Below are 24,715 nucleotides of genomic sequence, written 5' to 3' on the forward strand. Positions count from 1 at the left end.
CTTCTTTTCACTTAACACTATATCATGAGCTTTAAGGCTGCCTCACAACCCACTCTAACCACAATCTTTCTTCCAGTCCCCTATGATTAGACATTTAAGTTGTTTTCATTTTCACCTATTATAAACCACCCTGCAATAAACAGTCTTGTAGATAATACTTTAAGCACATTCATTATCATCTCCTAATAAATAATAAGTATTATTTTTCTAACTGGAGAGGCAACATAAACTCATTGCAGAACATTTGGAAAATACAGAGAACTTTAAAGGACAAAAAGAACCCCTCAATCCCACCACCAAAATACTGTCCATTTATTGATGAATTTCCTTTCAGTTTTTCACCCCCTCTATGTACACACATGAACGAACAGTGAATTTTAACTAAAACAAGGGGTATTATTGGAAGGACCTTGAAGACTCACAATTTCCTTGCTTTGCCGGTCAAACGTGGCCTTCACAAAGAGGGAGCCCAAAGCGAAGCCAAGTGCGTCATCCGTGTTGGAGATACAGGTCTGCCACCTTGGCGTGCAGGACTGTAAGGGACAAAGAGCCAGGCCTCCCAGAGATGGCTATGCTCTCCGTCTGGGCTGCTCTCCTCTCTGTCTCTAGGGCCAGCCCTCTCAGCTCTGAACAATGAAAGCCTGGGTTTGGGGAGCTGCCGTCTCTCCCTCAGACTCCGGGGAAAATAAAGGGCAGAATGGAAAAATGTGCCAACCCCAGCAGCAAAACTGCAGGAGGAACATGTGTGCTGCCTACTCCGTGCTCAGTACTCTCCTCCTCTTAAGTTTCTAAGAGGCCCACTGGGGTCCAGAAGTTTCTTTGCTCATATCGCAGCCTTATATCTAGTCAGTCCCTCATGCAAGAAACCTGCAAAAGTCACCAGACTCCTCCATCCCCCACCCCTACATTCAATCCATCACCAAGGCTACCACTTCTACTTCTTAGTCATCTCCCCTGTCCACCCCATTGCCACTTCCCTGCCCTACAACACTCTCACCTCCGGCCCAAGATTGCAGTCACTTCCTAACTAGACACTCTGATTTCATTCTCATCCCTCTCCCCCTCCCGTGACACTCCCCTCCATCTTCCATTTAGCTTCCAGAAAGACTACCCGATACACAAATCTAACTGGGTTATTCTTCTGCTTAAAATCATCCCATGGTTGCCCATTACTGAAAGAATTGAGGCCTGACTTTTTTTTTTTTTTTAGGCCTGACTTCTTAATGGAGCATTCAGGTCCCTTCAGGGACTACCCCAGGCCCACCTCACCCCCCTCAGCCTCTCAGCTGCCCCGTTTGCAAGCTCATACCAGAGCACATGCAAACCCACAATGCTCCTTGCCTCTAGGAATTTACACATGCTATTCTTTCTGACTAGAGTGCCCTTTTCCCTTGCTCCTTTGGTGAACTACCTCAAACATCACCTCTTCATAAAAGTCTTTCCTAATGCTGCCTCCTCCCCCAGGTAGAATGTACTATCCCTTCCTCTGTTCTATAGCACAAAGGTCTTTCACACAGTGTGAGCACTTACCACCCCAAAATACCATGTTTGGTTACGTGTCCATTTTCCCCACTTAATGGGGTATCTTGAAACTAAGAACTGCATTTATTCATCTTTTTAACCATTATCATCAAAGCTGAATGCCTCTACGTACCATGTACCGGGTAGGTGCTTCACTTACATTAACTCAGTCCTCAAGACAACCCTACAAGGTACTCCTGCTTCACACACCAGCAAATGGAGAGTCAGAGAGGCTGGGTGACATGCCCAAGGTCCCATAGGCTAAAAAATGGAGGAGTTGGGATTGACACCCAAGTCATCTTGATTCCTACTCCTGTGCTCCATACTATACCATGAGGCAAATGGTGCCTGACAGTCAGCTAGGCTGGACTGGAAGGTGGGGACAGAGTCAGAAAGCCCACCTTCTTGGTGCCATAGAGGGTCTCCAGCAGCTTCTCTTGTGCAGACTCAAAGCGGTGGTCCAGGCTCGAGGTTGTCTTCTGCACCAGGTTCCAAATCAGGTAATTGTTCAGGACACTGGCATCCAGACCAGACATAAGGGAAGGGCAGGTGGGGTACCATTTTCACCCCCAATCTGCTCCATGAATGTGCAGGCAACAGAAGTCCTGAGAGGCATATGCAGGAGCTGTCCCAGAATCTCTCTCTCTCCCCTGGGACCACACACCTGCCTGCAGAAGTCAGTTTGGAGAAGGTGTGGGAATAAAGAGCACAAATGGGCCCCCTGAAGCCTCACCCTATGGGAATAGCCTGCAGACATTCTCTTTTGATGTTTGGAAGGTCCAGGACCTTGTCAAATGCTGCTCTGTGTCTGGCTGTGACAGTCCCCCATGCCCAGTCCCTGCCTGGACCTGCATGGAGCTCTGAGTCCCACCTCCCACACTCTGGGCTCCCCCCAACCTTGGCTCTGTGTGGTTGATGAGCTCTGACACCTGCTGCAAATAATCCTTCCCATACACCACCACGGGCTCAGAGTCACCCAGCTCCAGCGGTGACAGCAAGAAAGATAGAAACTCCAGCCAGTCCATGGAGGGTGCCAGGGCCTACAAGCAAAAAAAAAAAAAATCTAAAGCCTCCTTGCCTACACTCCTGGCTTCCAGCAGACCCCTGCCCCACTGATATGCTGGACCCTGGGAGCCCTTCTCATTACCATGGCAACATCTATTAGCTGCTTGGTAGCCCCTTCCTATAATAAACCCTTTTCCAGGCCTGAGCACTCCTCAATCTGGGAGCCCAATCAGTTATTATACAAGAAAAAGCACTCTATGTAATACTCAGCGGGGGCATAGATATTCAAATATTTTCATAACCATTGATAAAATACCACCCAGAGTCCCTACATAGCTGGTCTCTCCTTCCAGAACCCTCCCCTCCCCCATCCAAAATCTCCATAATCCAACTAAAGTGTTGATTCCTGGCAACTAAAGGAGATGCTTCCAAATTTCTTCTGATTGTTTTGTGGACATCTTGTACAAATTGTTATAGATTTTTAATATAATCCCTCTATGCATCCCCAGGCAACATGAAGGAGGACCAAGAGATGTCCTAGTGAGAGGTGGCCTAAAATGGACACCACTTTTCTTTCCAGGATAGTAACAGTGCAGCTGGGAAGCTCACAGAAGCGAGCAAATGAGGAACCGATTGGCTGCCTCAGAAAGATGACAGGAAGGGAAGCTGGGAGGTCTGCCCCAGGGCCTGGCCCCTCCCAGCTGTCTCTGTTCCTCCCAGGCCCCACCTGCAGCTCCGCAATGCTCATCTTATGATAGATCTTCTCCTCATCCCGCCGCTGGTCCTGGGGTACTGTGATGTTGGCCAGTTGAATCTCCAGCTCCAGCACCTGTCGCATCTGCTCCCGTGTAGAGGCTGGCCGTCCACCCAGCAGCATCCCCAGCTCCTCCATGTAGTCCAGGTAGGCAGTAAGCACCTGTCAAGGCCCTGAGTCATCCTCAGAGCCCAGCAACAGGTCCTGCGCAAGGCTGAGAGGGCCTGTTCTGGCCCCCACCTCTGTTTACCATCTCTTCTGCGGATTCTCCTCACAGAAGCTTTCTTGGACGATCCTGTTTTATTTCTGTCATACTGCTTACCAGTACCTGCTAGGATCTTGTTTATTTATTTGCACGCTTGTTGATCAGTTATTTCCCAAATGAGAAGGTTAGTTCAGGAGAGCACTGTTCCAAGTTACAGCAACTTAGTCACCCTTCTACCCCTAGGGCCTAGAATGGGGCCTACCACTGAACAAGTGCCCTGTAAATATTCATCCAGTAGATAGACATGCTTCCCACACTGCTCTGCCTTCTCATTTCCTAAAGCCCTTCTATTTTTCCAGCACATCAGTGACCACATGTCTTCACTTAACAACTGAGTGGACCCCATGGGGAATTTAGTCACAGTAGCTTTAATGGCCTTCTGTCTCCCATCCAGCCAGGTCTCAACCTTGCTGCTTTCTCAGCTCCCCTCTAGTCTCTAAGGGGGAGAAAAGAGCAGAAAAGAAATACATATGACCACATGTAAACACACGTATCAGACTCTGCTAGGGTTCTATAAGTGATGTGTCCTTTTTCCCCTCTCACTGCAGCTCCATATAGTGGGTATTAGTTCCATTTTCCAGATGGGGAAACAAGCTTGGGAAGGTTACACGACTTGACTCATATCACAAACTAGCAGATGGCAGAATCCAAATGTGGCTCAGGCCTGACGGTTCCAGGGCCGGTGCCCCAGCACTACCCAGGCCCAGGAGGCACTTGTGTTGCTTCAGCCCCTGCTGGCACTTGAGCTGAATGAGGTAGGGACTATTTTCTCTCTTCTCCACTGTAGTCTTAGGCTCTAGCCCAGCATCTGGCACATAGTAGGTGTTCAATAAATATTTGTTGAATGAAAGGATGAGAACCTGCAAACAGACCCTCAGCACCACTCAGCACCAACTCCCTGTGGCCCTCCTCCCAGGGCCCACTCCTCACTCCGGCCCTGAAGCCCCACCCTGAGCTCCCTTAATCACCAAAGGCCATCTCCTCTTCCACTCTATTGAAAAGTTTTAAAATCCATTAAATATCCATTTAATATCCATTCCCTGCACCTCAAAATTTCTTTCTCCCACCTCTCCTCTCCCTTGCTGCTGATGTCAGAGGAAGAGATTTGAGGACCAGTCCCAGTCATCCCAGGTCCTGAGGGGAATGGTTGACTCAACCAGTCACCCTGACTATGCCCTGCCCCTACCCACCTCACTTACCCCTTTCTCACCCTACCTTTAGCTGAAGATTTACCCTGAGACTTTCCTGAACCCTGATTTACTCCTAAGTTTTTATCCTATGTGAACCTTTTATGCTACAGCTTCCACTAGATGCTGGCACAGACTTCCTACTCGAGACAATCCAGCAACACACTGAGAGCCAAACTGAAGCTTTCTCCTGCCAGTTCCTGGTTGTTGTGGTTCTCTCCTGAATTCTCAAAATTCTCTCCTCTCCTGACTCAGGTGATGTCAAACCACATATCTGTTCATGCCACTCCCAATGTGGTATTTTAAAAATGTATATTAAATTATTTTGAGGGACAGAGAGAGAGAGAGAGAGAGAGAGAGAGAGAGAACATGAGCAAGGGAGAGGCAGAGAGAGAGGGAGAGAGGGAATTCCAAGCAGGCTCCATGCTGCAGCACAAAGCCCAACACGGGGTTTAATCCCACGAACCGTGAGATCATGACCTGAGCCGAAACCAAGAGTCTGACACCCAACTGACTGAGCCACCCAGATGCCCTGCCAGTCTCAGTTTTGATGAGTTTCCTTTTCTATTTCTTTTGGAATAAGTGCTAAATCTGACCCACAGGGGTCATGCACAATATGAATCTACATACCTGTCCAGAAGGCCTTGGCCCACTCCCCTCCTACCCCTCTCTGGTCCATCAATAGGTTATATGCCTCCCCACCTCACAGCCTTTGCATAAGCTTTTCCCTTTGCCTAAACCCTCTCCTTTCACTGCAGCCTGCTGTTACCCTAGGACTAGGCTGGTTCCCTGTGACGCTCAGTCTCAGAACACTGTGCTTCTCCTCTGTGACAGTCCCAGCAACTTCACACAGGAGAACTGTGCACTGAGCCATTTCCTGTCTCCTCCCCCACCTAGAGGCCAAAGGCAATGTCTTGCTGACCACATGCCAGGAGGAGGGTCTGCCTGAGGAATGCTCAGTGTTTGAAAACCAATGAAGGGACAAATGACTCTAGCAGTTGTTTTACTCCACAGCAGTCTACCTCACTGGCTGTCTTTCTCCCACTGCCCTTAAAATACAGGGATATTCTTCTTTCCCTTCTGTATTCTACCTCTGCCTCTCACTTCTCCTAGGCCTTTGTGTAGGTTTTTAAGGAGATGGCCCTGAAGTCCTCGGCTCCCTCCAGCCTCATCCTGTCTCCAGGACTCCACCCAGCTTCCACAGCTGCCTGCTGACCTTTCCATCTAGACATCTAGACATTGTCTGGATCCTTCACAACCACACATCTAAAACAAGTCGTTCCCACTCTCTGAGTGTCTGTATAAGCTTGCATCCCCCCTCCCCAAACAAGCACCATAGGAGGTAAATGCTATGATCCTCACTTTACAGATGAAGAAACAACTTCCAAGAGAATTTAATCAACTTGCACCAAGCCGCAGGGCTGGGATTAAAACCGAGGTCTGACCTCAAAGTCTGCCCTTTTCCTGTGATGTAACACTGTCTCCTTTTCCCCAACGTGCCCTGATCTTGTTCTTCTTACAGGCACCCCTGGTTCTCCAAGGACCGCTCCATTCCACCATCACTCAGGCTTATAGACTCATCTGTCTTTATCTCTTCCTCTTTCTACTCCTTTCTCCAAACACCCAGCCACCAGCAACTCATGATTTCCACTAGGTCATGTCTCTTGCATCCTGCCCTTCTTAACATTCCCTCTGCCACTGGCCACATCAGGGCCCTTACAGACTCAGAGCCTGGAGTGCAACTGACTCTTAACTCATCTCCAGGCTCCCTCTCTTGCATCTACTTGTCACACCTCAGCCAGACTGGCTTCCCAAAGCACTGCTCACTGTGTTGCTCCCTTCCTGCTCTGGAGCATGCAACAGCTCTCGGAGACCTATACAATGAACCCAGTGTGGCATTCCAGGTCCCCTCTGTAACTAGTTCCTACCCACCTGTCCAGCCCCTCATCTGCTCTGAGCTCCACATTTTGCCAAGCTGGACCCCTTCTCATGGTCCAAAAATGCCTTAACCTTTCCTTCTTCAAGACTTTGTTTAAACTATTCTCATTACCCAGCATGCCCTCGCCCACTCTTAGATATTCTACAGGGCCCGGCTCAAACGCAATCTCTTTGGAAAGCTCTGACTACCTGAATCTCTCCTGAGGCCTAGAGACCCTCTTTTGAACCTGTTCTTAGCTATCTAGGTCCATAAAGCCATCTACATTGAAAGCTTTGTGTGACAGTGGCTCTGGAGATACATCTCAGAATTCCCCCATTGCACCTGGCACATAGTAGAGGCCTATAAAATGTTTCCCTAGAAGAATAAAGGGGAGGAAGGAAAGAAGGGAAGAGGGAAGGGAAGGGAAGAAAAAAAAGAGGGTGGGAAAGAGAGGAGGGAGGGAAGGAAGGATGGAAGGGAGGAAGGAAAAAACTGAGGGAAGAGTGAAGGGAGGAAGACGGAAGGAAGGGTAGTTGGCTCACTAGGTGACAGGACAGGTTCACCTTCCCCACTATGACCCTTGGCAAGGGGAAAGTAAACAGGAATCAGCCCAGCTCAACAGAGGGGTGGGGTTGGGTGTTCTGGGGATGCTCCTTACTTTCTCATTGGCGGTCCTGTTTAGGTAGTAATCTCGAGAGGGGAGAAAGAGCCCAGATTGGTCCACCTGCAATAGCAAATGAAGGGAGTAAGCCTTCCCCACACACATACCTGGACTCTTGTGCAGGGGTGGGGGGTGGGGCCACCCCAGCCTGCCTGTCATAGGGAAGGGGAGTCTGGGTCAGTCAATGGTCCATCAGTCCCTCTCAACCCTTCTCCAGAATGGTACCTGGATAACATTGCTGTTAGAACTCTTGGAGTCGGCACTGACATAGACAGTGAAGAAGGGGGTGGCTCTGTAGGTCCCTGCTACTGCCTTCAGCACTTCCATGAAGTTATCCTGGTCCCAGGACCCCGTGATGTTCCAACCACCAATCTGGGTAGAGACCATAATGGAAACTATGGCACAGAGGCCCCCAAAGCTTATCCTCTCCCAGGACCTATCCTGACCTCCCCCAGTGGTCCTGCCTTGTCAATGAGGTCTCGCAGCGGCTGGGCTCCCAGCTCCTCAATGCGCTCCACCTGCAGACAGGATAGGTAGAAGCGCTGTGTCTTCCGCTCCGCTTCGCTGCTTGAATTGAAGGTGGTGTTTTCTGTGGGGTAGATCACATTTTTCTGTGGGGTGGTTGACAGCTATGCTATCTAGTGAGAGGGGTCCTGGGCCCTTGCTTGGTCCCTCTCCCTGCCTTGTTAAGGGGCAGTCCTCCTAATGTAGACTCAGGAAGACCATCTAAAACCGCCAAGCGTGACTTCTTCTCCCCTGTCCATGGAAACCCTCAAAGATCTCTAAGCTCCACAGACTCCCTCGTGCCTGCCACACCTCAACAGTGATCCAAGCAGAGTGAAGAGAAGAGTCCTTTCGTTATAGTCAGAGATCTGTCCCCTCAAAGCCATCTCCACCTCTCAGGAACCCCCTGCTCTCTGCATCCCCTACCCAGGAATGTTTGCAGTCACCCACTTAGTCATTCAGTCATGGACCTTTATTGAGTACCTAAATGCGAAACCCTGTTCCAGGCATGAGTTGTACTTGGCACAATGCCTCCCTGACAGCCCCACTCACCAAGCAGGTGTTTCAGTATGGCCTGGTTCTGGTCCCAGAGGCTGTTGAAGGTGTTCCAGCGAGAACGCCCATCGGGCAGGGGATTTCTCTGAATCCAGCCTCCACAGGAAAACTGGTAAAAGTCCTCACAGGGACTCACACTACGGTCCAGAGACTCCAGGATTTTTCCAGCCACTCGAATGCAAGCCTCTGTGAGGCAGGTGCTGTGGGATGGGTCTGTGGCAGGGGACATGGTGGGGGGAAAGGGGGCTGTCGGTGGGTCTGAGAAAACAATGCTTTGGGGAAAGCCATGACAGCAAGAAGGTTGGGAGGAGAGAGAAAAGTTGGGGGAAGACTGGCCCCAACCAGAGAAAACCTTAGGGGTCCTTGAGCCAGAGCCCCCACACCAAGAGGGCTGGTGACAGGTGTGGGCCCACCTACCTCTGTGGTACTGGACCCCCAGGGCCACGAAGCAGCCCAGAAGCAGTGCACCCAGCAGTAGAGAGACAGCTGCTAAGACCAGCTCCAGTTGCGTGTGAGAGCCCAAGAGGTCTCTTGTCCTCTTCTGGAATCCCACCTGGGAACACAGGATGACAGTGAGCTACCAAGCTGCAGGTGAGGATCCAAGTTCACAGAAGTCCTCCCAAAGGGTGAAGACACAGCCAGTTTCCAGAGCCACGGAGCAAAGACGCTAAAGGGGTCAACTTTGGGCACAGGGGCAATGAGGCAGTCTGAGTTGAGCCCTGAGCCTGTTTAGTGCAACGTCATGGCTTACAGTCGCCTCACCACAGCCCTAGCGCAGAGGCCAGAGATGGAGGGGAGGTGGGGGCAGGTGACCCTCCAGGGCAGCCCAGAGCTCCTGGGTCTGCCAGACGTCCTGTCAGGGCTGGGGCCTGGCGAGAAAGGGAGAACCCCCTTGCCCACCTCCACAGCGTCCGGGGAGGCCCCGCCCTCTACGGGGGTCTCAGGTGCGTCTTCCTCCCGCAGCGTGGTCCGTTTGTACTCCACCATCTGCCAGACAGTCGGGGGCGCCAACCGAAGTCAGGCAGAGAGGGCTCTTTGGCCACGGGCCTGCCCCAGTGCCCCTGGCCTGGCCAGGCCCCCTCCTCTCTGCGGTGAGGGCCCCCTCTCTCCTGCCGGGCTCGCCGGCCTGGGCCCCCCACGCCCGACCCGCGGCCCCCTCTGAGACTCAGCCCTTTCACCGCCAGCCCGAGCCCCTGCCCTGCCGACGCCGCCTGCTCCCTCAGCCTCACCCCCTCCACCCAGGCCTCTCCCCGGAGCCCGGGGCTCCCACTCACGTTGCCGCCACCGCCCAGCTCCTGCAGCGCAACGTTCATGGTGGAGTCGGGGCGGGCGGCACCTTAGGGCTCCCGGCGGCTGGTCCTCGCCCAGGCCTCGGCCTCGGCTCCTGGCCCCCAGCCCTCACCGCCGCCCGCCATCAAGGCCTCTGCCGCAGCCCCTCGCTCCGCCGCCGCCGCCGCCGCCGCCGCCGCCGCCCCCGCCTGCCCGAGCCCCCTCCCGCTGCGGCGCCCCGCCCGAGGTGGGGGTAACGTGGGGGGAGGAGCGTGCCCGCCGCTGCCCGCTGCCCGCCGCCAGCCCTGTGCGCCGGGACCTGGACCTCGCTCGGGTGCGGGCGGCCACCCTCCAGCAACACCAGGACCCCTGTCCTCTTCAGGATCAGCCTACCCCCCTCCTAGCAACACTCTCCTGCCAGCCACCCATAATTTCCATGCCTTTGACCCAGTCTCAACCCCGGTGATATTTCTTGGCCCAATTCCTCGAACTGCAGGCCCTCCCACCCCCTTTAAACACCTTTGGGAAATTATGCTCTCGGGAGGAACATCTGTCCCCAGCAGTCCACACAGCCCCTCCTCAGCCAGCATAGGCAAAGCAGAACATGGGGGTCGACCCACATTCAGAGGGTCCATACAGCATCTACCCAGAGAGCACACAGACCCAGAGTAACACAGGCAGGCACTCAGCCCAACACATGGTCCCTGCACACACACAGTATACACACTGCACACTCACCATGTAGACCTGGATAAGGCACCCAGAGCCAGCACACAAACTACACCGTCCTTCTCTACACACACAGCACACATATACAGCACACACACAAAGTACATGGGCACCACACACACACACACAATCCACACTCTGACTCCACTCTTACATGTTGCTTCAAGACTGCACTTTTACTCCCCAAGATAATTGTTGTCATCAGATCATCTCACAAAGGGAGGGTTACAGATGGTGACAAACCGGCAGGGAAAAAAACAGCCATGTACAGATATTTAAAGAAAAGACGTGCTAACACTTCTAACTTGAGGAAAGCAAACCATTTTATTTGGGAGGTTTACAAGGAAAAAAAAAAAACACCAAGCAATATTTAACTGAGAGGCAGTAGTGTGGCATCTACGCATCTGCCATCTGCCTTCCATATTGTCATTCCTTAATCAGGCCTGGCGGTGTTGCAGTCTGCTGCACTGAAGAGTGCCCAGGCTTTTTGCCACAGTTTGTTTTTTTTTTAAAGTGCCTCATCCTCGTCCCTCTTCCCCAGCAGAGTTCATGAATTTGACGTGAGAAGACTCAGAATGGGGGCAAATCCATAATCAATTTCTCAACACTCACGTCAGTCCTCAGCTTGCTGCATAAGGTTTTAACATGGGTTGCTCTTGTGGCTGAGAAAGGGTGGCTGATGAATGGATCGGGTTAAGAATGTGGATTGCTTCCTTTGGCATTTCCACCCCCTTCCCTGTCCCCCCCACCCCCACCCAATTGCATGCTCTCAAGTTGGAGACATAGGAGACGGTACAGTGTCATAGGTAGGATGAAGGATTCTGGATTCAGACTCCATGCCCTCACTTGTAAAACTGAAATAAGAGTAGTGCCTATTTCAAAGGACAGTGTCTGGCATATAAAGGGCACTCAATGTGTTAGCTGCTATTTTCGTGTTATTGTTGTTAAAATCCCGCAGGTAGAAATGAGAATTGTAAGGCGGGAGGAAGCCTGTCCTATTTCCCAGGTGTTAGAGTAGGTAGATGGGTTCTAAGTTGTTTAGCGGTTCCCTGTTCAAGAAGCTTTCACATCTAGCCATACTGGGGTCTGCAGCAGCGAGGCCTTGGGATATCCACTCACAACAAGTTTCTGGAGTTATTCATGTTCACTCTGATGCAGCATCGCAGTGGCACTCGCCTCTTCCCCTTGTCACCTACAAGCCTGGATGAAGGGAAACATGTTAGCAGAGGCAGTCTTGGCCCGTGGGAAATTCCACCATGGCATGACTATGTGAGTGTAACCGAAGCTACTATATAAGGGCTTCTGGCAACAGGCTCATTAGAAATAGTCCCATGCCGGGGCGCCTGGGTGGCTCAGTCGGTTGGGCGTCCGACTTCGGCTCAGGCCATGATCTCGTGGTCCGTGAATTCGAGCCCTGCGTCGGGCTCTGTGCTGACAGCTCAGAGCCTGGAGCCTGTTTCGGATTCTGTATCTCCCTCTCTCTCTGACCCTCCCCCGTTCATGCTCTGTCTCTCTCTGTCTCAAAAATAAATAAATGTTAAAAAAAAAAAAAGAAATAGTCCCATGCCTACTGCAATGCCAAAATAGAAATAGCAAGCCTATATAACACTTTAGTATACGCCAGCCACTGTTCTAGGTGCTTTACCTCTATGTACTCGTTTGCCCTTATGGCACTTATGAAGCCATTTTACAGATGAGCAGACTGAGGCATAGAAAGGCTGAGAGTCACACAACTCATAAGTAGCAGAGCTGGGATTTAAACCCAAGAAGTCTGGCTCCTTTCTGGAGAGCACTTTGGCAACATGAATCGAAAGGAGGTTATACTTCCTTCCAGCATTAGTTGCTTGTCTTCTGCCACATTTTCTCTGAAAGGGCTAGGGGAAACACATCAGTTTTCAAGCCGGACAGATCTGAACTCAAATCTGGGCTCAATGCTTTATCAGCTGTATCATCTTTATCAAGTGACTTGAAAGCTCTGACCCTTAATTTTCTTTATCTGTAAAATGGGAACAATCGTCAGTGTCTCAGAGAGTTGCTGTGAGAATTAAATGCAGCCATGTATGAGAAAGACTGGTACCTAGTTTTACAGTGTTCTCAGTTTCACTAGGCTTGGCCTAAATGGACATTTCCTTTCCATGCCTCTTTCGTGATTCAAGTTATTTATTAGGCTCATAACTATTCCTGACTACATGTTAAATACCCTACTCTGAGAGGTCGGAGATTGCTCTAATCTATAATTCTCTTTTCTTTCCTCTGTGTTTGTCACCCTGACTCTTTTTCTTCTCTCATTCTATTGTTTTTTTCTCTTTCTCTTTTCTGCTCTTCTTTTCCTATAGGAATGATCTTTCTTTTGGTCTTTTTTTCCCTCTAAATTGATTGTGAATTGAGAGGGAATGGACAATGGCTTATGTGCTAAATTTACAAGAACAATGTAGTCATGAAGATAATAAGACACAATAATGTCCAGTGTTGACAAAAATGGGAAATATGGGCACTCTCTACATTGCTGGTGGCTTATAAATTGATAAAACTTTTTGGCAGTATGAATCAAAAAATGTAAGTGTATATACCCTTTGAACCAGAAAGTCTTATTCTGGGAAATTGTTCCAGGGAATAATCATTATCCATAGGATGTTTGTATCAACTAGCTTTTGCTGCATAACAACCCTCTCCAAACTTTGTGGATCAAAATAGCAAACATGTATTATTTCTTATATTCTTGCAAGTTGACTGGGTGGTTGTTCAGTTCTGGTTCAGCTCAGTAAGAGCTGGAGGGCCTAGCTGAATGGCCTCACTGACATGTTTGGGCCTCAGTCGGGATGACTGGACCCTGTCTCTGTATGGTGTCTCCTTCTCCAGGAAGAAAACCCAGGCTCGTTCATATGGTGGTATCAGGATTCCTAGCAACAAAAAATGGGGCAAGCCTCAGTATATAAACAGTTTTCAAGCCTCTGCCTGTCCCACATTTGCTAATGTCCCTACACAGCAAAGCAAGTCAGATGGTCAAGCCCAGATTTAGGAAGAGAGAAACAGAATTTACTATTTGATTGGAGGAGCTACAAAATATTGGAATCATTTTTTTCCTACAACGTTTGTTCATCACAGGACTGTCTGTAATAACAACAAAAACAAACAAGAAGAGTAGAGGACAAAAAAAATTAAAGGTCTTCTCAAATAAATCAAACATCCATACAATGGGATAACAGTGCAACATTTATAAATGACTGAAAGGAAGAGTTAATGCTATAGGGAAATGTTCTCCATATAGAATTAAGTGGGGGAGTAAAAGGGTTACAAAATCTTACTTTTGTGAAGCAAAAAAGTATAAAGCACAGATTTTATTTATTTTGTTTATTTATTTTGGGAGAGAAAGAGAGAGAGAGCGTGTGCTCAAGCACAAGTGGTGAGGGGCAGAGAAAAAATCCCAAGCAGGCTCTGAGCTGCCAGCACAGAGCCTGAGCAGGTCTTGATCTCACCAACTGAACCATGAGATCCTGACCTGAGCCAAAATCAACTCAGTCATTTAATTGACTGGGCCACCCAGGCACCCCTAAAAAGCACAGATTTTAAAAAAGAGATTGGAAGGACAGCAACAAAATGGTAATATATCTAATGATGAGATTACTTTTAACTTCTTCCTTATGCTTTTCTGTATACAGTTAACAATTCTACTGTCCTGCACTTACCTAAGCACTTCACATATGTTAATTTAATCTTCACAATGACCCAATAAGATATAGTCTAGCAGTATCATTGTCCCTATTTTACAGATGAGGAACCTAAGACACAGGAAAGCTTACTAACATACCCAAAGTCACACATCAGGTAGAAGGCAGATCCTTGATTTCATTCTAAACTCCATGCTCTTTTAACTATTATTCTTTCTTCTAAGTCAAGTGATTTGTCTGGAACCAGAGTGTGGTGTTTGGTAAATGGACTATATCATTGGTTTTAAACCTTTAAAAAAAAATCATCAGGGGCGCCCGGGTGGCTCAGTCGGTTAAGCGTCCGACTTCAGCTCAGGTCACGATCTCGCGGTCCGCGAGTTCGAGCCCCGCGTCGGGCTCTGGGCTGATGGCTCAGAGCCTGGAGCCTGCTTCCAATTCTGTGTCTCCCTCTCTCTCTGCCCTTCCCCATTCATGCTCTGTCTCTCTCTGTCTCAAAAATAAATAAACGTTAAAAAAAATTAAAAAAAATCATCAAACACTTTTTCTTGCAAAAGTAATATACTCCAGAAGTAGAATAAAAAGATGAAATTCCATCTGCCAGGATCCCAGTAACAACCTCAGAGAAAACCATTATTAGTAGTTTAGTATGTATCCTTCCATATCTTTCTTCTATATGCAATTACATACCTAAACACACTGTGTGTATGTGTGGGTATGCATATATGTGTGTGTACGCTTTTTCCCCATACATGAAATTATACTCTACCCTCATTATTTGGTGACATTTGGCCGGCTTTGGAGATCTTATCATGTCAATCTACACAGATCTGCCTTATTCCTTTTTGCGGCTTAATCAGTTTCTTCTAAATAGAATGAGTCCCAGAAATACCCTCATGGTATGGACTTCCTTTGACAGGCTGGGAGCAAAGGGCCCCCAGAGAGAGTTTAAGAAAGGAGAAACATAGTCATGAGAGATGTAAAAAGATGACCCAAACATATTTGTAACAGGTTGTATTTGTTTCCTAGCATTGCTGTAACAAAGTACCACAAACTGAGTGGCTCAAAACAACAGAAACTTACTGTTTCACAGTTCTGGAGGTGAAAAATCCAAAATCAAGGTCGTGGCAGGACCATACTCCCTGGGAAGGCTCTGGAAGGAACCCTTTCTTGCCTCTTCCAGCTTCACCTGGCTCCCAGCAATCCCTAGTGTTCCTCGGCTTGGCTCCCCTTCCTCACATAACCTTTTCCCCTGTGTGTATGTGCCTTTGTGCATCTATCCTCTTATAAAAACATCAGTGATTGGATTTAGGGCCTACCCTAATCCAGTACGACCTCATCTTAGTTTAATTAATTACATCTGCAAAGACCTTATTTCCAAATTGAAGTTTATACTCTGAGGCTCCAGGTGGACAGGAATTTTAGGGGGCTTCCTATTCAACCTGCTACATAGGCCTAAAGTTTCCACCTTAATAAAAGTGGCATTATTACGCAATTGACAAAAAGCATAGTATTCTGTTTAGAGCATATGGATCAAGTCCACTAGGCTTTGAGGGACTCGCAGTTGAGAAATTCAATGCACTGTCAAAAAAGTGTAAACAAACTTAATTTCATATTAGCTGTGAAAACAAATTTTCATCTCATGGGTAGGGATGCAAAACTTTAGAATTTTCAGTAGAGGATCACAGTTTAAAGGCCCCCTCCTCCCCCATCCACCTGGGTGGCTCAGTCGGTTAAGTGTCTGACTTCAGCTCAGGTCATATCTCATGGTTTGTGAGTTCAAGCCCCACGTCTGGCTCTGTGCTGACAGCTCAGAGCCTGGAGTCTGCTTTGGATTCTCTGTCTCCCTCTCTCTGCCCCTCCCCTTCTTGTGCTCTGTCTCTCTCTCTCTCATAAATAAATAAACATTAAAAAAATTAAATGATACCCCCAACATTTTTATAACATAACTGTAGCTTATATAATGCAGTATCATTCTGATTTTGCACCTAGGTCTTTTGCTTTAATCATGACCTGGCACACACAGAAGGAACTGGAATAAGATTATTTAAGAAGGAGCTAACCAAATGAATTCCAAGGTAAATTGTTATTCCTCCAATCTTTTCATTCTGGGGATAGACAAGAGAATAATTTCAATTCCCCAAAAGCATTCTCATCTCATCCTTAGCAAGAACTCTTATGGTCCCTTTAGCACTTTTGGTGAAGGGAGGCTCATTACCTCCTGAGACAACCCACCTCACATAAGGACAACGATTTCATCTACAAAACTGTCCTTAATGTAGGTTCTATCATCTCTAATGCTTCAAACTGGAACATGGAGGCTCAGAGAGATATGCATAGTATGCAAACACATGAGGAAAAGCTTAGAAGGATATATATTAAAGTTTTCACGTAACTTTGTGTTTTCCTGAAATGTTAATGGTACAGTGAATACATTTTTTTCAGATTTTATTTTTAAGTAATCTCTACACCCAAAGTGGGGCTCTAACCTACAACCCCAAGATCAAGAGTCGCATACTCCACCAACTGAGCCATCCAGGTGCCCCAAAATGAATGTATTTTTTTTAGATTAAAATAATTGAAAGAACTTTGTTTTTCATATTCATTGTTAATGATCTATTACGTTTTGAAAACAACTCAAGGTCCTATGAATGTATTTTTTTTTAACTATAATTATAAAGCCTTAAGTTCAAGGTCACACAGAAAGTGGCAGGGCCAGGATTGGAACCCATTGCTAGACAACTTCCAATGAGGGTAGAATTTTCTGGACTGTCTCCTAGTGACCCTGAGCTCCAGTGTCTTGTCATTCCAGGTCTCAGGGCTCCTTTCATTCAGCTGGGCCTCCACCTCCAGCTTTGGCTCTCATCCCAGAGAGCAGGATACAGCTGAGGAGGACTTGATAGGGATGAGACTCCAGGTCTGGGGCCTTGAGTGAATCTTGCACAGAGGTATTCTCTGGGACCACTCCCTCCCCCAATCCTGGTCCTTGAGGGCAGCCAACATTGCATTAGCCTCTGCATCCCCAGGAGTAGCTCTTGGTGAGAAGCTGTGGGAGGAAGGAGACCCAGCACCAGACAGCTTCACTAACTGTGTGATTTGAAGGGAAGGAGGTAAAGCGCTTCGGAGACAGTGGAGACCCCTCCGCCCCGGGTATGGACAGAATGTACAGGATGATTATTACCCAGATCATGGCTGTCGTCACCTTCGCCGAGTGTGAGACCTCCCCGCCCCTCCAAGGCCAATGATTGCGCCAGAGCCCCTGCGCGCTAGCAAGCAGGTGACGCTGCCGCTGACGGCCAGCTGGGGGTAAGGGAGAGTAGAGGGGGGCCTTCGCGTCGGTGCAGCGAGAACTGCCACGTGATTCCCCGCAACGACGGCAGGCGTACCCTCTGTCCCTCCCCATCTGCCTCCGGATACCCACAGACTGGCGCCGCGTCCTCAGGCGCTCCGGGCTTCCCCGCGTCACCTGCAGCCAGGGCGCCCCCCGCGTGGCCGCCATTCATTTCCTCCTACACAGCACGCGCAGCCCTAGCCTCCGGAGCCAGCAGATCTGCGTGGCGCGGCAGGCGCTTTGAGCCCGAGTTTCGGCTTCAGCAGCAGGGTTGAGGGTCTACCCTGGTGAGCGCCCGTCGGCCCAGTAGCGAGATTCCTCCTAGAAGAGACCGAAATACACAGAGACTCAGGAGAGGCAACAGTGGCACGTAGGTACAGGGGCCAAGCATGGAGACATACGAAAGGCAGAGACACTTACGAGACAGACGTAGACAGAGACCACGACACAAAGCGATACGGGGCGCAGAGACAGATACAGACACAGAGAGATAGAGGGACATATAGATAGGCAGAGAGAGACACAGCAGGGCAGAAAAGCACTCCAGATAAACAGTTTAAGACCTAAAGACCAACCCGACACGAACGCGCCAACGGCGGTGACAGCACTCACCCGCCCGCTTGAGCTATTCCCGAATCCGCGGGATTCTCACAGTCCAGCACTAACCAGTACGGGATCCTCCCTCCCTCTCCCGCCGCCAGCGCGTTTCCCAGGTCCCCTCTTTCAGATGCCGCCCAGGCTCCAGGCTTCTGGCCCGGACCCGCCCGCCAATTCCCAGCCCCCCTTGCTCGCCTCCCTAGGCTCCTTACCAGACCCTCCTCCCTCTCCTCGGTTTCTGGGCTCCCTCCCGCCCCCCTCCCCTCCCCAGACCCGCCTCTCCCGACCAGATCCTGCACCCGTTGGCCGGTAGGATTCGCCCAGCCGCCACTCCCGCCATTGTGCAGGACCCTCCCACTAACACTCCCTGCCCTCGTTTGAGTGCTGGGCGCGCTCCTGTCGCTCCCGCCCCGCCTCTCTCCCCTGGCCGGTGCCCGCCCCACCTCCACCGCGCCCCGCCTGCCGCGCTCTGCGGCAGTCGGGCGCTCATCGTCATTCCGCTCTTGCCGCCGCCGCCACCCCCGCCCCCCGCCCCCGCCCGGTCCCCGTCACCACCTCCGCCGCCGCCGCCGCCGCCTGCCCAGCGGCCCGGGAGGCGGAGGCGCGGGGGAGGAGGCCCCGCTTGGCTCCGCAGCCCCGGATGCTGCATGACTTCATCCTTCCGCCGGCTACCCTGCTGAGCTAGGGCCGGTCCGGCAGCTAGCCCGCCGCCCGCGCCCCGCTGCAGTCCCGCGCCCGCCCCGCGCCCGCCATGTCCGAGATCCTGCCCTACAGTGAGGACAAGATGGGCCGCTTCGCCGCCGACCCCGAGGGCTCCGACCTCTCGTTCAGCTGCCGCCTGCAGGACACCAACTCCTTCTTCGCGGGCAATCAAGCCAAGCGACCCCCCAAGCTGGGCCAAATCGGCCGAGCCAAGAGAGGTATGCGGCCGGGGCCCGGAGTCGCCGCTTGACCCAGAAACCCTTCGCCGGCGCCCCCCGGCTGCGGTTCCCCGCCAAGCGCCCGCAGCTCTTGCCGCAGACCAGCGCAGCCAGCCGCTCGCCGGCCAGGGTTTGGGGGGGGGGTGCCCCCGCTGCAGTCTTGTGTCCCTCTCTTCCCCTCTCCCGGGAACGCAGTGCCCCGGATTCGATGCTCTCCACCTCTGGAAGTAGAGTCCTGACACCCGGGCGAGGGGGAGGGGCCGGCCGGGGCATTTGGGGCTGCCTGAAGTGGGAACGTGGGGCTACGGGCCGTTTCTTCAGGATCAAACGCTGAATTGGTGGATGCTACGGAAGAACCTTCGGGTGCGAAGGGACGTCCGATTGGAGAAAGGACAGCGGGGCTGGGGATTCGGTTGTCCTTGTTGTTTGCATGGGGAGGGGGCTCTGTTGGTGCCAGGATCTTAAGAGGGCTTCAAGCGGCGAGAGGGTTAGGGTGAGGAGAGGGTTGGACCAGGCGAAAATTCTGTTTGAGAAGAGGGTCTGTTGAAGAGGGGGCTCCCACTAGCAAAAGGAAGATCAGCTCGGATGGAGGAGAGCTCAGGCGGCGGGAGGATTTGGACCGGGAGGTAGAACAACTGGTTGGAAGAGGGGGCGTTCCTGCATCGGGAGGGGAAGAGGGTCTAAGGGGACTGGGCTCGGCGGTGGGGTCGAGTCGACAGGAGAATTCGGATGGGGAGGGCACAGTGGCACGGGCGTCCGAGGGGCGTCGCTGGGCCACGGGAAGTAGCTGAGCGGGGCGCGAGGACACGGGGCCCATTCTCGCCGCCGCCCCCCGAGGCCGCGCGGCTGACGCGCTTTCTCCCTGCGCAGTGGTGATCGAGGATGACCGGATAGACGACGTGCTGAAGGGGATGGGGGAGAAGCCGCCGTCCGGAGTGTAGACGCGCCGGCTCGGGCGGCGGGCTCCGGGCCCAGCCCCGCAGCGGCCAGGAGCGCGGGCCGGCTATGCGGCTGCCGGCGCCCCCCGCCCCGGCCCAGGCGCCCGCGGGCGGGGGCTGCAGGGCCGCGCCGCCTCCGGGTTGGAGTCGCTGCCGCCGCCGCCGCCTGGCACTCCGGAGCTGTCCGCTTCAGCACCACGGCGGCGGCGGTAGCGGCGGCGCGGACCGGCCTGGAGCCCGCCGCCGCGCTCATGCACTTTAGAACCTCGGGCCGCAGCCCCACCCCGCACACCGGAACGGACACAGAGACCCGCGGCCCTCGGCCCCCAACCCGCCCCCTCCCGCACGACTCCCCTGCCCCGCCCCTCTCCGGCCGGTCAGGTCCGCAGAGCCGGCAACCGGCCGGGGTCGATTCGCGTGCGCGCGCGCGCGCGCAGCCAGGGATGTTTGGCTGCGTATTTGCATGAGCTTCCCACCTACCTGAGCCCAGCCCTCCAGGCTGCTCTTCTCTCCCACCCCTGTCTGGCGTGACCCCAGCCTTAGCCTCTTTCTAAGGGACTTCCTCAGCACATTTGTATTTTTATATCCGACTCTTTGTTTACTGGCTCCCCTCATGGTTCATGCCCTCCCTCCCCCAGTCTCGGCCACGCTCTTCTGCGCCTGGCAGATAGGATGGGTGTTGAGTCTGAGATGGAACAAGCCCTAACATGGTAACCAACCACATGGCCAGTCTGCCCAGGCCTGACCCCAGGCGGCTCTCTGGCAGACCCCTCCTCTCAAGGTATCACCTTCCAAGGGCCCAAGTCTGATTTTACCTTGGACCCCTGCATCCTGCCCCTGGGAACCCAAGTGAGGACTGCTCTGCACCTTTGGATGACACCTGTGGCCCTGGAGATGTTTTCACCCCAGGGGTGTCCTTTGTAAATGTTCCTCCATCCTCACTGTACCAGGAGTGTGTGAATAAACACAGACCTCCCTGTGTGTGTGTGGCCACTGCTTTGGTCTGCTCAGGAGCCAGGCCAAAATGGCTCCAATCCCTTTTGGGGAGGGGGCAGATAACTTGGGAATCTCAGGTGCATGTTGCTGGTAGGGGAGGGTTGCCAAGTAAACACAGGCAGGCCAATCTGACTTGAGGACATCTTACAATGTAGCTTCCTTTGGTAAATATACAACCTAAGCAGGATAGGACACTAGAGCTTGGGCTGGAGCTAGGATCAGAAGCATAAAGCAATCTTGATTCAAAGTCTGCAGCCTCCCGTAGATAAATCCAGGTTGAATGGGGGTCAATAATAGGCCCCAGGGATGCAGGTCTCTGAGTCTGGCTGGCATGTGGAGCAGTTATGCTGAGCTTTGCCCCAGGGGATGAATCGTTGGTAGTTCAGTAGGGTAGGGGAGGAAGTTAGGGAATCCAGGAGAGATCTGAGGAACCCAAGAAGGAAACCAGAAACCTTGGATTTGGGATCTAGTTTAACCTGGGCTGTATTGTTTCATGTGGGGTTGCTCCCATCAGCTCTATCTTAGGCATGGTGCCTCTGGGATTGTGAGCACCTTGAATCCAACCCTAAATCCAAGCCCTAAATCAGGAATTCCAAGTACTTGAAGAGCCCAGGGGAGAAAGGCAGGGAGGACTGGAGGACATGCCTCTGGCCTCACAGGTGAATGGCACTGAGGAAGTCCTCGTGATCCGAGTCCTGGAGGAAGCAGGGTGAGGTGGGAGGTCTAGCGGGTGAGAGGATCTCAGTCCCAAGGGCAAGTTGGGCTACAGTGAGTTCTTTACCCTTCTGCATGAGGTAAAGATGGAAGTGGAAGCCACTGCCATAGGTTGCATGCTTCAGGGACCAGCCATATTGGGCTTGGGCATAGTGTCTGATCCGAAAGTGGGGCGCAGCTGAGGTCAATGAGATGAATCGGCCTCCAGGGACCAACACCCGGCTCACCTGCAAGGCAGACAGAGAAGCCACTGGTGAGGAGTCCATCTCCAGGTTCTCAAAGGTTAGTATTGCCCCAGATGCCTTCCTAGGTACTACCCTATGTTCCATAGCTCAGGGCTCTCCATGGCAAGAGTGAGCCTTCTTCTCTGCCCCTACTCACTTCATGGGGGTAGGGCTATATTCTACCCAGGTAAGAGCATGGGAGTGATGTCAGGTGCATGGGCACTGCTTTCCTGTCACCCTCCTAGTCTGTGTTACCCATCTGGAACCTGGCTGTTACCTCATCCCTATTGGCAGCTTAATAGCTAACCATCAGCATCTGTGAGCCTGGCCACTCCAGGCCCCTATAATCTTTACCCAGCTTAACCTTCCTTCCGGTAACCATGGTCCTAAAAGTGAGCCATTACCGATTCCAAACTATATCTCCTTCTGACTTCTGAGTTCTTTCAACCTCCCAAAACCCCAGTCCCTCCTCCCCACCTCTTGGTCTACCCTTTCTTGTGGCTCCCTCACCTCACTCAGCACCTGGTCCACAGTGTGGACACCTTCAGAAGACACAGTCCAGGGATCTCGTTCTCCAGCTAACAGGGCATCCAGTGTGCCCTTCTCAAGCACCACATCGAAGGAGCCACTGGGGAAGTCCAAGGCCCGCACATCCATGGTCTCCCAGCGCAGGTTGGGCACATGGGCATAGCGAACCCGCATAGCAGCCACCACCACTGATGAGTAGTCCACACTGGTCACATCAGGGAAGCCTCCAAGAAACAGCTCATAGCTCAGGGCACTGTTCCCACAGCCTAGGATAGGAAGGGATGGAATGGGTGGCAAAAGGGCTGGGTTAGATTTGGTTCTCACTCCTGAAATTATCCATCTACTCTTGGCCCATCTTCTATCAGCCTAAACCCTCCCATACCGAGGGAGAAGCAGCAGGGTATAAGAAAGAACACAAATTTTGGAGTCACAGTCATGCAGAACTGGGCACATATCCTGGCTCTAACATTTCTGGCTGTGTAGACTAGGGTAAGTTGTTTACATACCAGGAACTTGGATTTCCTACTGAGAAAAATGAAGATAGCAATATCTAGCCTACATGCAGGATGTGATACACTAAATTTAAAAACTAAGGGGTGCCTTGGTGGCTCAGTTGGTTAAGCATCCAACTTTGGCTTAGGTCATGATCTCACAGTTCGTGGGTTCGAGCCCTGCATCGGGCTCTGTGCTGACAACTCAGAGCCTGGAGCCCACTTCAGATTCTGTGTCTCCCTCTCTCTTCTCCTCCCGGGCTCACACTCTGTCTCTCTCAAATATAAACAAACATTAAAAAAAAAAAAAAAAACCTAAAACAGCTGGAGAGTAGCTGCAGGAGCTCTGAAGCTCTAAACTTCAGAGTTCAAAGATCTAGATTCTGCTACCTCTGGTCACACAGCCATGGCAAGTCATTCAACTCTGAGCCTCAGTTTCCTCATAGACAGAATGGGGATAATACTGGCATCATTGGAACCATAACATTATTTGGATAGTGTTAGTATTATCCCAGTCCCTAACCTCTCAGAGAACCTTTGAGGATATCAGCCCTCACAGTCTGAGGATATCAGACTTCACATTAGGGGTCAGTATCCTACTTTGGTTTCCCAGGCAGAATTAACAAGTGTGGGGTAACTCGGTGGGGACACACAGTGGAGTGGATTCCTTGTAATTCCTTAATGTATTGAGCACTACATATTGGGTTCTGCAGATGAACAGGTAGCTCATGCTCTAGTGGGAGGAAAAGATGTGTATTCAGGCAAATGCCATATAATGCGAAGCGAGTTTCAATAGGGACAGTGTGCGAAAACACATAGGATGGCTCCTGTCCCCACCTCTGGTGGGTCAGCCAAGGCTTTCAGAGAAGGTGATAACCAACCAGAGTCTTGAAGAATCCTAACACTCTGGTGGGAAGTACCTGGAAAGCAGTCCCAGAGGGCAGAGTATGGTGAGAGATGGGACAGAAGTTAGAGGACAGGATGTGGACCCAAAGCATAGGTGTGACTTCCTTTGAAGGTATGTGGGCCTCTTCCAGGCCCTCTTGTGGTCAGTCTCAGCCTGAAAATGGAGCTGGATGGCAGTTCTGTTTGACGCACAGCTCTTGGGCTTAGATTGCCTTTAATCCTCATTTGCCTCCCTAAGAGGATCACAGGATCAGCTGTTAGGATAGCCCTAATCTAGTAGGGTTTGGCACCTGGACAGGGCACTGACAGGCTGCTGGCTGGTCCTCAGCTGCCCCTTCCTATGTCCCTCCTCAGGCCCTACAGCTGAGGAAGAATACTATTTTGCCTAGGAAAACCCAGTGTGTGTTTTTCCACACTGGAACTACAAGCCCAGAGAGATACACTGCATGGAATCAGAGGTGAGGGTGGATGAACAAGAGACCCTAAGTCAGTTCAGGCTAAATTCCCACTGGGTTCTCTGACCCACAAACTCTTCACCACCCCACATCTGACCTCATATGCCCATAGAGCTCTGCCCAACTGTGGACGAACCCAAATTTCCTTTCTTTGTCCCCCATGGTACAAGAATGGCATCTTCCAAGAGAAATTCGTCCAAGGATGAAGAGAGAACAAAACCTGACCACAAACCAAATCATACTTACAAAGCAGCGATTCCTGGTCCTGCTGCCTCAGTGATTGGAGGCTAGCAACTAAGAGAAGGGTCTTGGGAAGGCCATTGCTTTCCTGGATGAGGCTTTAGTGAAGCAGAGCCCTGGAGAAATGTGCCACATCCAAGAACCCATCACATGGGAGCCCAGAGCTATGCGGACCCTATCCCAGCACCAAGAGACAGATGTATAAGCCAAAATACCAATTCACTAACTTATAATAGGAAAAATAACCATCATAGGGACTGAGAAGGCTGTCAATCCTGGTCAGTCCCTTTTCTCTATACAGAAAATATAAACTGAAGCCGAATTATGATCAAAAGATTCCTA

General features: G+C 51.3%; 2 protein-coding genes and 1 long non-coding RNA gene across 6 annotated transcripts in view; 1 reads left to right on the plus strand and 2 right to left on the minus strand.

Moving 5' to 3' along the window:
- Nucleotides 1–24,715, minus strand: part of LOC102970425 (EEF1AKMT4-ECE2 readthrough transcript protein) — a 31,958-nt gene that overhangs the window by 4,243 nt on the left and 3,000 nt on the right. Inside the window, exons 1-11 of one of the 3 annotated variants that reach the window (XM_042956628.1) lie at nt 9,645–9,717; nt 9,133–9,357; nt 8,788–8,923; nt 8,368–8,583; nt 7,776–7,900; nt 7,537–7,683; nt 7,309–7,374; nt 3,254–3,442; nt 2,419–2,561; nt 1,923–2,037; nt 423–533 (exon numbers count right to left, since the gene is read on the minus strand). In XM_042956628.1, the coding sequence (XP_042812562.1) occupies nt 423–533; nt 1,923–2,037; nt 2,419–2,561; nt 3,254–3,442; nt 7,309–7,374; nt 7,537–7,683; nt 7,776–7,900; nt 8,368–8,583; nt 8,788–8,923; nt 9,133–9,357; nt 9,645–9,683 (1,512 nt within the window). In that variant the 5' untranslated portion in view covers nt 9,684–9,717. Of the gene's footprint in view, nt 1–422; nt 534–1,922; nt 2,038–2,418; nt 2,562–3,253; nt 3,443–7,308; nt 7,375–7,536; nt 7,684–7,775; nt 7,901–8,367; nt 8,584–8,787; nt 8,924–9,132; nt 9,358–9,644; nt 9,718–20,958; nt 21,757–22,263; nt 22,548–24,715 lie in introns of those variants that run through there. The other 2 variants (XM_042956627.1, XM_007083627.3) reach the window with 2 other exon arrangements.
- On the minus strand, nt 16,736–18,062 carry LOC122230607. Of its 2 annotated transcripts, none has more exons than XR_006207612.1 (3): nt 17,977–18,062; nt 17,455–17,685; nt 16,736–17,079 (listed from the first exon to the last, which is right to left on the minus strand). It is a non-coding gene; the product is annotated as an uncharacterized LOC122230607 (long non-coding RNA). The 2 variants fall into 2 exon arrangements; XR_006207613.1 differs by having other exon boundaries at nt 17,215–17,685.
- Nucleotides 18,713–19,873, plus strand: CAMK2N2 (calcium/calmodulin dependent protein kinase II inhibitor 2). Its single transcript, XM_042956629.1, has 2 exons — nt 18,713–18,881; nt 19,752–19,873. Exons 1-2 carry the CDS (start codon nt 18,713–18,715, stop codon nt 19,820–19,822), a joined length of 240 nt encoding a protein of 79 aa, XP_042812563.1. The 3' UTR covers nt 19,823–19,873.

The sequence above is a fragment of the Panthera tigris genome, chromosome C2, assembly GCF_018350195.1.
Source record: "Panthera tigris isolate Pti1 chromosome C2, P.tigris_Pti1_mat1.1, whole genome shotgun sequence".
In the NCBI taxonomy this organism is placed as follows: Eukaryota; Metazoa; Chordata; class Mammalia; order Carnivora; family Felidae; genus Panthera; species Panthera tigris.

Bases quoted from the DNA above. Each gene is read 5' to 3' on its own strand.
- CAMK2N2 (XM_042956629.1), top strand. From the start codon at position 18,713: ATGTCCGAGATCCTGCCCTACAGTGAGGACAAGATGGGCCGCTTCGCC. The intron at 18,882-19,751 runs GTATGCGGCCGG...CTCCCTGCGCAG, and splicing joins AATCGGCCGAGCCAAGAGAG to TGGTGATCGAGGATGACCGG.